General features: G+C 43.3%; 1 protein-coding gene across 13 annotated transcripts in view; it reads left to right on the top strand.

Moving 5' to 3' along the window:
• Positions 1-15,839, top strand: part of ABTB3 (ankyrin repeat and BTB domain containing 3) — a 505,725-nt gene that overhangs the window by 177,959 nt on the left and 311,927 nt on the right. For 8 of the 13 annotated variants that reach the window (XM_074375114.1, XM_074375117.1, XM_074375115.1 and 5 more), the window contains one exon: positions 2,103-2,196. In XM_074375114.1, the coding sequence (XP_074231215.1) occupies positions 2,103-2,196 (94 nt within the window). Of the gene's footprint in view, positions 1-2,102; positions 2,197-5,746; positions 5,807-8,510; positions 8,632-8,732; positions 8,809-15,839 lie in introns of those variants that run through there. The other 5 variants (XM_074375123.1, XM_074375121.1, XM_074375122.1 and 2 more) reach the window with 3 other exon arrangements.

Genomic DNA, 15,839 nt, shown 5'->3' with positions numbered 1-15,839 from the left:
CAGATCAGGCAGTAGGGTAAGGGAGATTAGATATACAGGCAAAAGGGATCACATAAGCAAAGACATAAAATCATGAAATAGCAAGGGGTGTGAAAGAAATTACAAGCACCCTGATGTTCTTGGAGGATCAAAGGAGGGCAGTGGGCAGTGTGAGATGAGGCTAGTGAGGCGGGTAAACCAAATCAGAGGGCCTGTCTGTAAGTAAGATAATTCTACTGTTGGGATTTAGAGCACTAATAAATGACACCCCTGTTTCCTGCCCAGGTTCCTAATTAATTGAGAAAAACCCCAAGGAGTCATCCAGATGGAAATTAAAATGTCAGTTTTATTGCAGATAAATTGATAAAACAATAAGCATGGCTTAGCTCTGGCGAATTGCTTGCTAACACTTCCCAGTACTGAGCTTAATTCCCAGATGCAGGCCTCTCCTGCAGGGACTAAGCAGGCCTCTCCTGCTTAGAGCTGATGTGCATCTGGCCCCCAAAGAAAGAGATAAAACTGAGCATGCTCACCTCCTTGTCTAAATTCACCATTCAGATATGACACTGCTCCCCTGGGGGAAAAGGGAACAAGTGTTACTCTAATGGTGGTCCCTCCATTTAGAGACATAAAGCAAAGGGAAAGGAGGTTCCCACCTAACATGTACCCACCATTTACTGAACACCTACTGTGTGCTGCCGTGCGGAGTGCCTGGGCTCCACCAACTGGAAATGGACAGAATCAGAATTCGTTTGGGAAGATTCTCTAACAGAATGGGTAAAAGGACACGGAAACCTCCACCCCAGATTTCAATATTGAAAGAAACCCTAAAACTCATTGAATCTGGTTCTCCATCAATGCTTGAAAGCATCTATATCATATTATCCCTGCAAAATGCCCATTTACCCTCTGCTTGGATGTGTCACTGACAGGAAACTCACTGCCTCCCACAAAACAGACATAACAGAGATGTCTAATGACTGGTGCCTATTTAGACAGGACAGGGCTCTCTGGAAGATGATGCTCATAGTTTTTGTTTTTATTTTCTACTTTGCTAAAATGTTTGTAATTTTATATCACTGTGGAACCAATAGGACACTGCTTTATAGTTTCCATTTCTGCTTTCATGTACTTTTGACAGGTCTATGGAATTTTCAATTCTTACTATTTTTTTTTTTTCCTTCTGGGATATTCAGACATTATTTAGGGATGTTGTGGGAAAGGCAGCCTCCCTGCCAATCTGCTGACACTGGGTTTATGTTGATCCACAACAGGCCATTCCATCAACAAATTGTTCTGGCTCTAAGAAAGTTCCTCCTGACTGCGAATGTTGTGGTCTCTTTGTAGCTCTCACTTTGGTCTGAGTTGCAGAACTTGAAGCATGGTGGGCTGATTCTGGCATCCTTCTCATCTCCTCTGGCAGACCAGACTGGTCTTTGACATTAATCAGATGCTGAGAAATCTTCTGAGCTCAGCCCTGATTGTCTGAATATAATTCCGTAGAGATCCACATGGAGACCAGATGAGATCTGGATGGCACAGGCCTCTGTGCTCAGACAGTGCTGTAGCCAGAGTTCTATGATATTGCAGTTGAAACCTTCCTCATAGGAGGGACTGAAGTCCATTAATCAATATCCTGTGGGCATAGTCATTTCATCAGTTATGCATCTACCTAATCCAAATACCATCCAGACCATACATCTCTATCTAGCATCAAATGCTCAAGGATATATCAAGAGACCCTGACAAGCCTGTCTTAACTGCTGACATACCTTGACTACAGTAGATTTGGAATCGAATAATCCAGGTTTGAATTCTAATACCAACACTTACTTTCTACTGTGCTTCATGCAAATGACTCAGTGTCTTTCAGTCTCAGATTCCTTATCTGTAGGTTGAAGATAAAAATATTTCCTATTTCTTACATTTATTGTGAGCATGAAATGGGGTGACATACCTAACTCATGGGGTTAGCAGAACAGAGTGATGGTTATGATTGCTGTTGGCTGCAGAGTCAGATGACCTGCGCTCAAAATCCAGTTTTACTGCTGACTTCGTCCTGAGGGACAGAGGTGACTGTGTGCCCTTTAATAAATATACGTTTTTATGTTTGTGTTATGCAGAACCTTCCAAAGAGCAAGGCCCAGGGAAGAGGCCCCACGAGTCCCAGTCTAACGGAAGCAATGGAATCAAGAGTGAAGGGTGATGTGCAAAGAGGTACAACAGTCTTTTCTTTTGTTAGTTCTATGTTGGTGAGATAGCTCTGGTGTGATGATGTCTCAAACAGTGCCTACCTGGCAGAAGTTGTTCAGTAATAACAGAAATAACAGCAACCAATGTTTACTGAGTGCCTACCAAGAGCCTGGCATTGTTCTGAGTGTTTATTCATTTATTCATGTGATCATTAATGTATAAATATAAATGTGTATATTTGTATACATATTTCTGTTTTAATATCTGATATTGCTACAGATATGGGAGTCATGGCTTAATTAATCTGCGTTGGTCAGGAATCTTTCCCTGCAAGTAACAGAAACTCAGTTCAAACTAGTTTAAGAAAAATTTTAAAGCATGGAGTAGGGGAGGGATATGGAATTTTTGGCCCTGCATAATCAAGGATATAGATGATCTGGTCTCCAGAACATCTGCCCCAAGGGGTCTCAAATGCTATTATGTCTCTCTGCTTCTTGTTCTGCTATCTCTCTTTGTGTGGACTATGTTCTCCCCTGGTGGGGTAGCAAGCCACCAGCAGCTCCAGGTTCATCCAAATCTATGACCAGAATGAATGAAGCTGTACAGTGATTAGTTCAGCTGAAGTCATGTGCTCATCATTGAACCAATCACTGTAAACAGAGGAAACTGGTCTTCTTATTGGTTCCGTCTTGTGTGACCATGGCAACTCCAGAGGCCAGAGTGTGGGACTATGACTAGTCTCCAACAAGGAGGGGTCCCTCAAAAGATGGGAGGAACAGTTATCAGTTGAAAGAGGGGAGCTGTGGAGACCCCAGAACCCCCATTAGATGCCAACAGAACCCAGCCTCTAAGTATCTCTGTTCTCAGGCATCCCTTCCAATCCTGAGAGCTCCTTCCTGTCACAGAGGTACTGGTTCAGAAAAGAAAAACCCAGTGCGAGGCTAATTCTTTGTAGGAGCAGAAGTTGACACAATGCATATTAATACAGACAGAGAATGTGTGCTGGAGCCTGATTCAGAGTCCAAAGCTGGGTAGAGAATTCTGAAGGAAGGCAATAGTTGTGTCAGCCTTGATATAAAGCCCAAGGAAAATGCCAGAAGGAAAGACAATAAACCTGTTTAGTAAAAGGGTGGGAAGACCTGATGGATGTGAATTGCTTTGATTCACAAAACTCATCAAGTACCGGTCAATGATCAGCTTTTGAGTAGGTTAAAGGACAGTGGAAATAGCCTCTGTGTTTGTACCTGTGCAGGCTCCTGCTTTCTGGGAACCCAACCTGCCACACCCTGTCTATAAAGCCATGGTCCTGCACCTGCCTCCCACTCTGATGTCGTATCTCAAGAATCTTCCTCTGAGTCCACTTCAGCCACATGGACCTTCTTTTGATGCCTCAGAGTCTTCTCACTTGCGGGTCCCTTAGCCTGTGAAGACTTCTCCCACTCATGCTTCAGAACCAGCTTAAACGGCATGACTTTAGTGATGCTTTTCCTTGACTGCCTTCACCTCTGTCCAAATAAAAATGAATTTCCCCTTTCAATCCCCACTGGTAGTGAAAGTACAGTCCCATTCACTATCCTTCGCTTTTCCTTCATAGTGCTTAGACCAGTTAGGATACTTTGAACAGAACAATCGGTGTTCTTAGAATAGTTATGATGCAGTGAACAGAACACCTGAGTAAAAGTAACTTAAATAATAGAGGTTTGTGAGTCTCGGGTGATACGAGGTTTACAGGCAATGCTAGAGTTGGTACGGTGGCGGCGCGGCTACATGGTTGGGATGAGGGAGGGGGGGCCCATGCCCCTTTCTGAAGTTTCCATCCATGCGAAGGAAGCTCAGTCAGTGTAACTCCTGTACTCTTTCTTCCCCTTTATTCTCTCTGTCCCTGGCAGGGAAGAGTGGTTTATCTCTTTGGTAAATTTGGTCGATCTCCTCTTGGGACTGAACTTGCCACACGCAGCACTTGGTCTCTGCTGTTCTGGCTGTGACCTGTCACTGGGTGCTAAGTCTGCCTAACTTGTGGGGTCAGGCCCATCTGGTTCTTCTACTAAGTTGCATCCTCATACTTAGCATTTATCAGCAACCAAGGTGATATTTTTCCCTTCATCTCTGTCTTCATTATCTTATTTCCTGATTTGTTCAGAACTCAGAGTGGGGAAAAGGGAGCTATTCATCAGGCTTCTTTAGAGACTCCAGCAAATGCTATCAGGAGCCCAGATATGTTCAGTCTGCTTGCTCCACCATAATCAGTATGTCAACAATGTGTCCCCTTAGTGTCACGTGATATCTGCCACAGCCACAATATCACATTCTCACATGACCACATCCCAAGCAGGAAGGATAGGGAAAGGAGCAAAAGAGATTTTCCATTGAAAATATTTCCCAGAAGCTCCTCTGTAGACTGTCCCTTACAGACTAGTGGTCAGAACTGGGTCACATTCCAAACCAGTGGCCTGCAAAGGGAAATGGAAATATCATGACAATTTAGTCCAATTCAACTAAATTATGTTGAGTTACTTGGAACTGGGGATATGGCCTCCTAAACAAAGACAGGTTCCTTTTAGCAAAAGAAAGAAGTGGGTGGTGGTCTCAAAAGGCAGCTACTAGTGTTTGTGGCATTACTGTTCACAATTGGTAGTTGAGTATTTATTAGCTTGATGATTCATGAATGAGCTTACTATCCTTTCCAGCTTAAGTCCCAGGACACAGGATGGATGGCTGAATTGTTCGGTGCTGGGCCCTGAGCACCTACTGTAGAGCCTTCCTCAAAGTAGTGGCTCAATAAATATTCATGGAAACATATGAATAATTACATGCTCAGAGTTACTGGGCACCATAGTGAAAACCAAGAGAAATGTCAAACACACTGCTTGTTTTAAAAGACTTTATGGTGCAGATGAGGCAAGACTCACATATTTAAATCCTTTTCTATCAACATGAGACAAGGTGTCTCCCTTCCTTCTTCCAGATAATACTTATCAAGTTTATAATGTGCAGACACAGTGGTAGGTGCTGGGCAGGGGGGTAAGCAAGACCTGAACCCTCTCTTGGATAGTGAAAGGTTAGTGAAGGAGATGAAGGAGGAAATCACCATGATAAAGAGAAATAGGGAGGCTGTGGGAGCATAAGAGGGGAAGTTCCACATTTCCTCTTTGCCCTTAAATCCATAGAATCCCAGCCCAGGGCCTGGTACCTCGTAAGCACTCAAATAATAGTGACTATTAATTGTTGCAGGGGAAACACACACACACACACACACACACACACACCCCTTCTCACACATTTAAGACAGGCATTGTTGGTTACACTGTACAGATCAGGAAATTGACACTCAGGGAAACTAAATGACCTTCACAAATACTGAGGGACAGAGCCAGGATGAGATCCCCGCTCTGCTGGTGGCTTGTTCCTTGTTTCTGCTCCTCCCTGCCTTCCTGGTGAGGTGACCAGCTGACATCAGATTCTTGGTCTCAGGAATTGCTCTGTGTATGTCATCCTCATTTGACCCTCGAACATCTAGATCCATCTTCTCATATGTACTGAGGAGACCAACATTCATTTCTCTCCTGTCATTCAGCTAGCAACCCAGTGCAAGCAAATGGAAACCGCCAGTGCTGGGAGACCAAGGTCTAAACATGTAAGATTTATTTTTCTCCTTGTCTTTTAATGACGGTATGTCTTTTGTATTTAAGCACTATTTATAATTAGTCACTTCCTAGAAAGTGTGCAAACATCACAGCACAGCTGGGAGCCTGCATAATTTAAACATTATTGCTCATTTAGCTTCACAGTCTGGGTTGTGTGGGTTTTACAAAAGAGCCCTCAAACCCTGGAAGGTGGGGTGGGGATAGTCCTTTATTTTTTAACTGATATCTCTCTCCTAGTGCTCTGCACAGGTTTTTGTATGGATTATCAAAATTTCACATGAAAATGCTAACAATCAAAATATTTAAATACTATTATTACATTAAGCCTTCAAAGAGCCTTGGTTTGCCAATTCCCAGCTATAATTTTCATACTTTAATGGGTATGAGTAACTGTTCTCCAACTTAGGTATACAGGAAATAGCATTTTCTTTATTTCCTTTAAATCACCTTAATTATGATGCTAGATCCTTATCCACCTGAGATGTGGAAAATTTAATCTCAAACCTTATTGAAACGCCTTCATGGTCCAGGGCTTTAACAGAATCTGAAAGGCTGCAGTGGTCAGCTGTCTTATTGTCCAAGCCCAGGGGGACCCTGCCTCTGGGCCAGTCATAGGGTTGGAGTTTCTTTCCTGATGAGCTCAGGGTCCTCCTCCCTCAGGCACACCAAATGGCCCTCCTCTCTGAAGCGCTTACATCTTCTAAACTCAGCCACAGAGCAGTGCGTGGGGCTGAGCTGCATGAAGAATCCATGTCAGTGGTCTCTGCCCTGGCTGCTCAAGTCAAAGTCTCTCTATCCTCCCTTCAAAGTCTCTCTATACTCCCTTCTCTTTTGGGGGAGACAAACCTTTTCTCTTCATATGGCTGAAGCTGGAACAAAAGATGGGAAAAGTCCCCTGCTCCAGGTTGCTTCCACTCTTCTGCCCTGTAAGCAGGCAAAGTCCACCAGCTTCCTGCTATAACTGCAGGGAGGGAAAGATTTAGGAAGAACCAACACAAATAAATCTCTTAATCTATTACCCTGCCACATTAGTTAATCCTCATTAAGCAGTCGTTTTACATTTTTCAGCCCAGAGAGATTAACTTACTAAGAATATCCTATATATTTATTCAAACAATATTTATTTAGCATCTCTTATGTGCACTTCAGTGTGCTGGCTACTGCAGACACAGCTATGGCATTATTGTTACCAATTCTTCACCTATCCCTGTGCCTGCGCCCTGTACTGTGTGACTTTGCATTTGCCCCTACTAGAGGCAGAGTAGATTTTCTTACATTACTGAGGTCAGGGTTGGCCGTGTGGCTTACTTTAGCCTGTGGGGTGTGGACAGAAGTGACTGTAAGCCAGTTCCAAGACTAGGTCTTAAGAGCCTTGGTTTGCTTTCACTGCCTTTCCCACTTCCATCACTGCCATGAGAAAAACATGCCAGTGGTTCTAAAGAATAAAAAGTACTGTCAGTTTGGAGTTAATTAAGTTCAGTGAAGACCAGCTTCGAAGAGTCAAACCTCAGTCAAGCCATGGATGTATAAGTGAGAATAAATAACTTTTGTAAGTTACTGAGTTAGGGCATTATTTATTATGCAACATTAGCTGATTGATACAAGTGGTGAATGAAAAAGACATGATGGCTGCCCTCATGGAGTTTATAGTCTAGAGGGAAGGCAGACATTAAACCAATTATTATTATAAAAATTATAATTGTAATGAGTGTCATGAAGGAAGTATGTGAGAATACACAGTGCTGGAAGAGAATGTACAAGAACATCTAGCCAAGTTTTTTTTTTTCCAAGGGGGAAGGTAGTTCCAGAAAGAGTAATACTGAGATTTCCTATCTGTAGCTAACTATTATACTCTCAAATTCCCTCAAATAGTTAACCTTGTTGCATTTTTGAGGACCTTGTAAGCCACTTTAACCCTGAGAAATGAAACAACCAAAATACATGAATAGTTACTAATGATGTGCACACATCTACAGTGGGGCTCTGGAGCACTCAGGTTGTAGGGGGTTTGATGTGCTCTCTAGCTACTGGGGGCAGAGGAAGCAATACACAATCTCACCAACCATGTGAAGTGGCATCCCAGTAGTGTCAGAAGTCCCCAGGTAAGCCTTGATGGATAGGTAAGGTGCACGTCATTGGTAGCCTACTTCTTTTCTTTCCTTTTTCTATCCTAGGAGAAAGCAGGTTGTGCAGCCAAAGATTTAAGAATTAAGAGCCTGTTTAGGCAAAGTCCCATGGGGGTATGCAAATAAAACATTCTTCAGATGCATTTGGTCTCATGGGAGTGAGTATGTCAAATTCATTAATGCCTGCGGTACAAGGTGGAATAGGAGATGCAAAAAGAACTAGGTAGAGCAGTGAAGAAAAGTGGACTCCAGTGCCCGGCCAGCCTAGGTTTGAGGCACAGCTCTGCCACGTTAGTGTTATGTGACCTTAGAAAAATGATGTAACTTCCCTGAGTCTCATTTTTCTCATCTAGGAAATGGGAATGACCTATGGTGGAGGCTGCTAGAGCTTACCATTACCTGGTTCTTTTCTTCCTGGGCACACGGTCTGACTATACTTACAGTTAGGTATGGCTATATGATTGAGCTCTGATCCATAGAATGTAAGTAGAGATGCTGTGAGTGCTTCTAGGCCTACTTGGTAAAACTCTCCCATGTGTAATCCTTGTTCTCTTTCCCCATCTTGTAGCTGAATAGAAAGAGTCCTGACACCGTAGAGGAGGGTCCAGCCACAAGGTGAAAGGATCCTGGGTCCCCAGATGACAGCACAGAGCAGAGCTCCCCATCTTAACCCAAATCACCTAACCATTGTGAGTTGAGCAAGACATAAACTTTCATTGTGTTCAACCACTGGAATTTTGGGGTTATTGCCATTAACTTATCGTGATTAATACATTGATCTACTTCACAGGATTTTTATGAGAGAGCTTGTGAAATGCCTCACTTAGGTGCCCAATACATGGTCCTTGTTACCATCAAGATTATTGGTAAGTCCTATAAGAATGGTGCTAAATGAAGATCTGGGGCTTTGGGGAAGCATGGTGGTTTCCAGTCTGGCCCTCAATTCCTTGAGTCTGAGCCCTGCCACACCACTGAGATTATCTAAAGTTTGAAAACCTGGGGGATCTGGCCTTGGTGTTTTCTGCTACCTGCCCAGAGGCCAGCAGAGTGATTACTCAGTGCAGGAGGCAGAGGAAATGAGAACAGCCTCAGAAATAGATGTAGTCAGAGAAAAGCAATGCCGTTGTCTCCAGAATACAGGCAAGCAGAAGCTCTTCTTCCCAGAAAGCTCTTCTCTGTTTTCCCTGAAAATGATTGATGCTGGAAATGGGAAGCCTAGACACGGCAAAGCCACAAAGTGCTTTTCGAATCAACCTCGGAGCCAGCCTTAAATGCGTTGTAGGTTGCTCTAATTCTTGGGGAGCCAATTGTCTTTGACTGAGTATAAGTCTGATATCTAGTAAGTCAATTAACTAGCATTTCTCACTTATACAGAATACAGTAGTCTACAACCTAGCATGCACAAACTGGCAGCCCAGCTTTTAAAAACTGAGCTAGTTGCCAACTTTTAAAAACTGGAAGACTTCACATAAACTTTCATGTTTCTAGTAGCTCTCTAACAGTCAAATGACCTGGAGATGCTGGCCCCACACTTCCAACTGGTGACAACTGGCTGGTGCTGAGTAGAAGCCGCACCTGTAAGAGGTGGCAGACACTGCAGCATTTGCCATGGTACTTACCCAACCCTGTTTTACTATTTACGTTACTTACTTGGCCTTGATAGTCTCCTGAGTTTGCAACCTCTAGGTCAACTCTTATGATCAACATGACTTTACTATATAGTATAATTGTTGGTGATTATGCCTTATTTTTATGCCAATGGTATTTTAAATGTATTTGCTTATTTGTTCAAGAAATGCCAATTGGACAATCGCTATGTGCAGTGTACGATGCCGAGTATTGTGGCACTACAGAGATGCGCTGTATTCTCAAGAAGTCCTAGTCCAGTGTCAGGGATATAGTATGTACAAAAACTATACTAAAAGGTACAAAAGTTTCCATTTCTAGGGAAGGAAGAAGGGAAGATTTATTCCTCCTGAGATGATAAAATAAGGCTTCGTAGGGGAGGAAGTATTTATGCTGGGCTTTGAAGATTTGGTCTGATTTAGGTGTGTAAAAATTGCGGGGATGGACAGCTAGGAAGGGGAACTGTGTGAGCCAAGGCCTAAAGGTGTTCCTCAGTATGTACAAGGAGTAAAGAATAATTAAGTTTGATGGGAGCATAGGAGTCCTCAATGAGCATGGTGGGAAATAACATTGAAAAGCTGAATGAGACCAAAGCATGAAGGTCTTTGAGGCAATCTAGAAGGTTTAAACTATTTCTGTGGACAACGAGGACCCATTGAGAGATTTTGAGTAAGAGAAAGTCAGGCTCAGAACTGTGATTCAGAGAGAAGAATCCAGAAATAATATGGAATGTAGATTAGTAAAGAGAAAGACCAGAGATTATTGCAATTTTCTAAATTAAAAAAATAAATAAATAAAGGTATCAAACCAAGGTCATAGCCATCCAAACAAGACAATGGAAGTGAGAGATGTTACATATGTAAAGCCTTCGGGTTTTTATAAACAGTGAGACCAAGAAACAAGTAGAACTGGATCCTTCTGAGAGGTGAAGGCCTAAGTGGAGTTGGGAAGAAGTGTGGCCGGCAAGGAAGGAGGGGGAAAGCATGGCTGGGAGGAGATATGATTTTGGAATAGGGGGACTTGAGCACACTTGGATTCTAAGGAGGATGCAGGGAAAGGCAGGGTGTTAAGAGACAAGAGAAAGGAATCAATGAAGCAGAGCCTTTGAGGAAGCAGGAGAGGGAACTACCTTCAGATGCTGCCTGACAGAGAGGCTGATCCTTATTCGAATCAGCCACTGTTGGCCTCGGGACCATGTCTAACAGGTAGGATACCTTGACCATTTACATCTGCCAAGTGGTGCACTCCTGGGTGATGCCTCTTTGTGCTGCATAGATGATGCCAGCCTGGGAGGCTACCTCTGGGCCACTGGTAACAATAGTCTGACAGTTTCTTGGGTTCTGGTGATCCTTTCCAATTCATCACCTGAAAAGTGATTTCCAGCTAAAGCCTAGTATGCCCCATGGAACATGTTACATTCTCTGGTTCTTTCCTCCAGTAGATGCAACTTATTAAACACAGCAGATTGTCAACACGAGACTCACAGATAAAAGTTCTTATATCTGTTCCCCAGGTCATGCTTTCCAAGATGCTTCTATTTCCTTTTCACTTTTATTTTCTATTCCCCATACTTAAGTATGTTAATGATTACGACTAAAAGTTGCAGAGAGAGTATTTAACATCTACAAAGTCTTTCCTCATTTGATTCTTCTAACAACCTTATCAGGTGGGTATGATCATTAGACCCATCCTACAGATAAGGAAACTGAGGCTCAGAGAAGTGAAATATCTTGTGCAGTCATTGACAGGTAATAAACAGCAGAGATGGGATATGAATCCAAGATCCCAAGACTCCAGAGTTCATGTTGGAAGGAGTTAAACCATCCAGACACTCCATCTGAACTATTGATTTCGAGGTTTCAGGAGATTAGATTTAAGCAGTTTGAGTTTGGGGTGCATATCAGTTATTTCTTGCCACCATAATGCTGTGCAACAAACAACCACAAAAGGTCAATGACATGTAATAATAAACATTTATTAGCTCACAAGTCTGCACAGCCTGACTGTTCTGGGCTGGGCTGATCTTGGCTGTGCTCACTTGTGTGCTTATGATCAGTTGTGTTTTGGCTAATCAGCCCTGCTATGCTCACTGTATGGGAATTGGCTGGCTGATGGCTGATCTAGAATGGTCTTGAAGGAGATGACTGGGTGCCAGCTCTGGTCCATGTCTTTCTCCTTCCAGTGAGGCCAGACATGTTTTAAGGTGATAACAGAGGAAGTAGAAACATTGCAAGTGCTGTTTCACATCTCTACTTAAGTTCCATTTGCTAATAGTCCTTTCAGAGTAAGTCATGTGTCCAGCCCAGATTCTAGGAGAATCTTTATTGAGAGGAATTGGACAGTCACATGGCAAAGTACATGGATATAAAGAGGGGTAAAGAATCGAGGTTATTAATGCAATCAGCCTACCATGAGATGAAAGTCCAAAGTGAGACTTTCTCATTTCTACAGATTTACTATACCATCAAAATACAGTTAGAAAGCAAAGCATTTCAAATTCAGTGGCTTCCTGTGATACCAAGAGTAAAACCTAAGTTCCTTCTCATGACTACAAGACTCTCCATTAGCTGCTCCAACAACTTCTCCAAACTCAACTCCAATCACTCTCTCCAGGCTCCCTGCGATCCCAGCCATACTGGCCTCCTTAGTTCTTCAAACAGGCCCAACTTTCCTGTCTCAGGGCTTGGCGCGTGCTGTTCCCTTTACCTGGAAAACTTCCCTGCCCCACTCCTCACCTTTTGGTTGGTTGCCTCCTCTGCATCCTTTAGGACTAGGCTGAAATGTCACCTCCTCAGAAGGGCCTCCCTGCCCTCCTGACCCCAAGTTTTAGCCTCTATCTCAGCTTCCTATGTGGATTCCTACTTAACCCTCATCACCCTTTGCAGTAATATTTTTTACTTGTTGGCCTGTCTTTTGGTCTGCCTTCGCCACTGGAGTGCAAGGTCCAGGAAGACAGGAACCACATCTGTCATGTTCACCAGCATCCCAGTGCCTGGCACAGTGCTTGACACAGAGTGGACACTCAGCATACACTGGAATGAGTGAATGAATATCTGGGATAGAGTGTTTTCTTCCAGACAAACTCGCAAAAATAGAGACCAAGCTCTCTGGACTTGGAATTCAAGGTCTTCCATCCTCAGACACTCCCCATGACCTTAGAATTTTGAGATGCTTGACTTATCAGGGAGAGCAATATTAGAGTGTCTTTCCTCTTATATGGTTGGGGGTGGGTGGTAGGGGTAGAGCAGGACCAGGGGAGCCACCCCTAACCCTTGGCCATGAGCAGGTGGGGAAGCTATGGAATCTATGATGGGGAGGGGTAAGAGCAATAGAGATGGATGCAGGGAATTGGGGCTCTAGCCCTACTCTGACATTTTCCTGCCACGTGTCCTTGGGCAAGTCCCTGGGAACCTGTGTGCCTCAATTTCCTCATCTGGAAAAAGGGGATAGGAATCTCCAGCTTGCAGGATAGATGTGGGGGTGAAATGCACATGACAGAAGCACATCTCTCTGAGGATCAAGTGCAGGGCCAGTTCAGTAGGGATGGGGTCTCCGTCATTTCCTCTTTCCCAAGCAGGTTCCAAGTGCTTCCCTTCCTACTCATGTCTCACTTGGACCATGCATCCCTCTGGCCTATTCCTAGCAGCACTTCCAGACACTCTGTCAGAGAAGGGGGCTGTACCTACTGCAGAAATTGTTTCTAAACAAGTCTAGGGTGTTACTCAGCATCAGACCTAAGCCCATGGTCAGACGGGGAGAGGGTGCGAATGTTGGCAAACACTGGTGAATGAGGCCTTCAAAGTCACCTGGCTCGCCACTCCGTGTTCACCAACCTGGTGTGGGAAAGAGGGTTAAATGCACTGAGCACCCACCAGGGCTCAGGCCTCTGCTAGACACTATCACCCATTTCCTCACAACACTTATTTTAACATCATCCCCATTTTACAGACCAAGAAACTGAGGCTCAGGGACATCAAGTGTCTTAGTCAGTGCCCAACTTTGATACAAATGAACTACCAAAAATGTGTAAGTTAAACGTTCTAAGAGATGAAGTGGGGAGGCTTCTTCCCATGTGCAAAACACAGTGGAATTTCTATGTATGCATCATCTTTGATAACGTGACTCCCATACTTTGTCCATGTTCTTTCATCTTATTCCTTTCCTTCACAGATGTATGTAGTTGGCCAGCTTACTTCAGTAAGTGTCAACATGAGGCTGAAAATCTACTCTTTTGCCTGCTCTGTGTTCTCCCTCTTGGCTCTTAACATTGTGTTGCAATTCTGAGAGCTATATTTCTTAGGACTAATATCAATGTTATCAATTTCTATTTTCCACTCATTTTTATAGAACAGTGAAGGCAAAATGCAATAAAATTGCTAACATTAAGTGCTTTACTATTCTGAGCAATACCCATTAAAAGATGTGTAGTGCATTCACAATCACATCTGCTGTATTATCGAGTATTTCCCTGAAAAGAGAGGAATCCTGGTTTGATTAGGCATGGATGAGAACTCCTCCACTTAGAAATTGACATGTCTGATGCCTACAGGAATTTTCCACAGGCAGCGTTCTGCCTTCCTACATTTCAAGGCACTCCGTACCAGTGCCAGGCCCCACAGGACACTTCCTGAGCACTGTGTCATCTTTATCCCTGCACCTTCAGGTTACGACGATGGATGATGGATGGTGGGTGGCAGCAGTGCTCTGGAAGCCATTCCCAAACTAGGTGGCAGGCAGTAGCCTAATCACACAGACATCTGACTGAGAACCACAAAAACATCCCCTTAGATTCAAACTACAGGGTTCCTCTCAGGCTAGACCCCCAAAATGCCCATGACCATTTCAATGCCTCTTGCATAAGGGAGAGTAGGAGGGAGTGGAGGTATTGTTAAAATATCTTCCTTATGCAAATTAAATATATCTGTCTATCTATATATCCATCTCTATATCTGTACATATCTCATTATGCAGTTCCACTGCGAGGGTTGCACCTAGGGCCTTAGAAGAAGCATGTACAAATGACTCTATGTAGCAGAAGCTTCAATAACTTCATGATAATCTGCTTGTGCTGTCACAACTGAACTGGAGTCATCTGGACTCTGTCTGTCATCAGAACTGGGCATTGTTGTAGCAGGGTGGTGGAAGTGATGGGAGTGCTAGTAGGAGAAGCAAGTGAGTGATGCCATAGTGCAGAGGTCAGCAAACTGGCCCCTGAGCCAAGACACGCCTGCTGCCTGTCATTGCAAATAAGGTTTTACTTGGACACAACTACACTCATCGCCGTGGTGGGTTTTGCACTGTGATGGCAGAGTGGAGTCATTTCAACAAGACTGGTCCACAGAGCTGAAAATACTTACTATCTGGCCTTTTATGTAAGAAGTTTGGGGAAAATTGTGAACATCTTGAAGAAGGAGAAAATGAGGCAAGAAAAAGCTAGCACTAGATTCAAACTACTGGGATTTGATTCTGGCTCCATCATCTCATTACTGTGTGCTTTTGGGCAGGTTCTCAACTTTTCTGAGCCTCAATTTCCTCATATGTAAAAGGGGATAATAGTTCTTCAGTCAGTAGTTTTCCACGAGGATTAAATGAAACCCTATATATGAAGTGCTGGTACAGTGCCTGACGTAAAGCCAGGGCTCAATATATTATTGACTGTTATTAGCTGATATCTACAAAGATAACCAGTTTTTGTTGTCAGGTCAGGTAGAAGGATTTTATGTGTGCCATGAAGGTTCAACACCAGTGCTTCTTCCTTTGCAAGATTCTCACTGCTGTATTCCATGGTGATACAGTGGGGACAGCCCAGAGCAGTTTTGATGTGGTTTAAATACCATCCTGTTGTCTCTCAACCGATTCTCTGCTCCATATCACAACCAAAGTCTAGACCCTTTTCCTCTTCTTTAGGACCCTCACCTTTTCCTCAGATGCCAGTGAATTCTCCAACTCAATCATTCATTCACCTCATCTTAGAAGAATTTCTGGATTTTCCAAGGAAGCATCAGATGTACAGACCAATTTACTCTGAGCTACTATTTCTTTTCTCATCCCAGATCAATCGTCTTCATCTAAGGTATAATGGAGAATGGGGTTGGCAGATGAAACCTTTTCAGAAAGAAATCTGTATCAGTTAAAATACTTTGGCTACAGATATGAAAAGTCTATGTATATATGTAACTGAATCACTATGCTGTACACTAGAAATTAACACAACATTATAAACCAACTATACTTCAATTAAAATAATTTTGGCTGCAAGTAAAAGAAAGCC

Source organism: Camelus bactrianus, chromosome 12, assembly GCF_048773025.1.
Source record: "Camelus bactrianus isolate YW-2024 breed Bactrian camel chromosome 12, ASM4877302v1, whole genome shotgun sequence".
Lineage (NCBI taxonomy): Eukaryota > Metazoa > Chordata > Mammalia > Artiodactyla > Camelidae > Camelus > Camelus bactrianus.
Note: the sequence above shows the minus strand (reverse complement) of the source record. Positions and strands in the feature narration are given on the sequence as shown.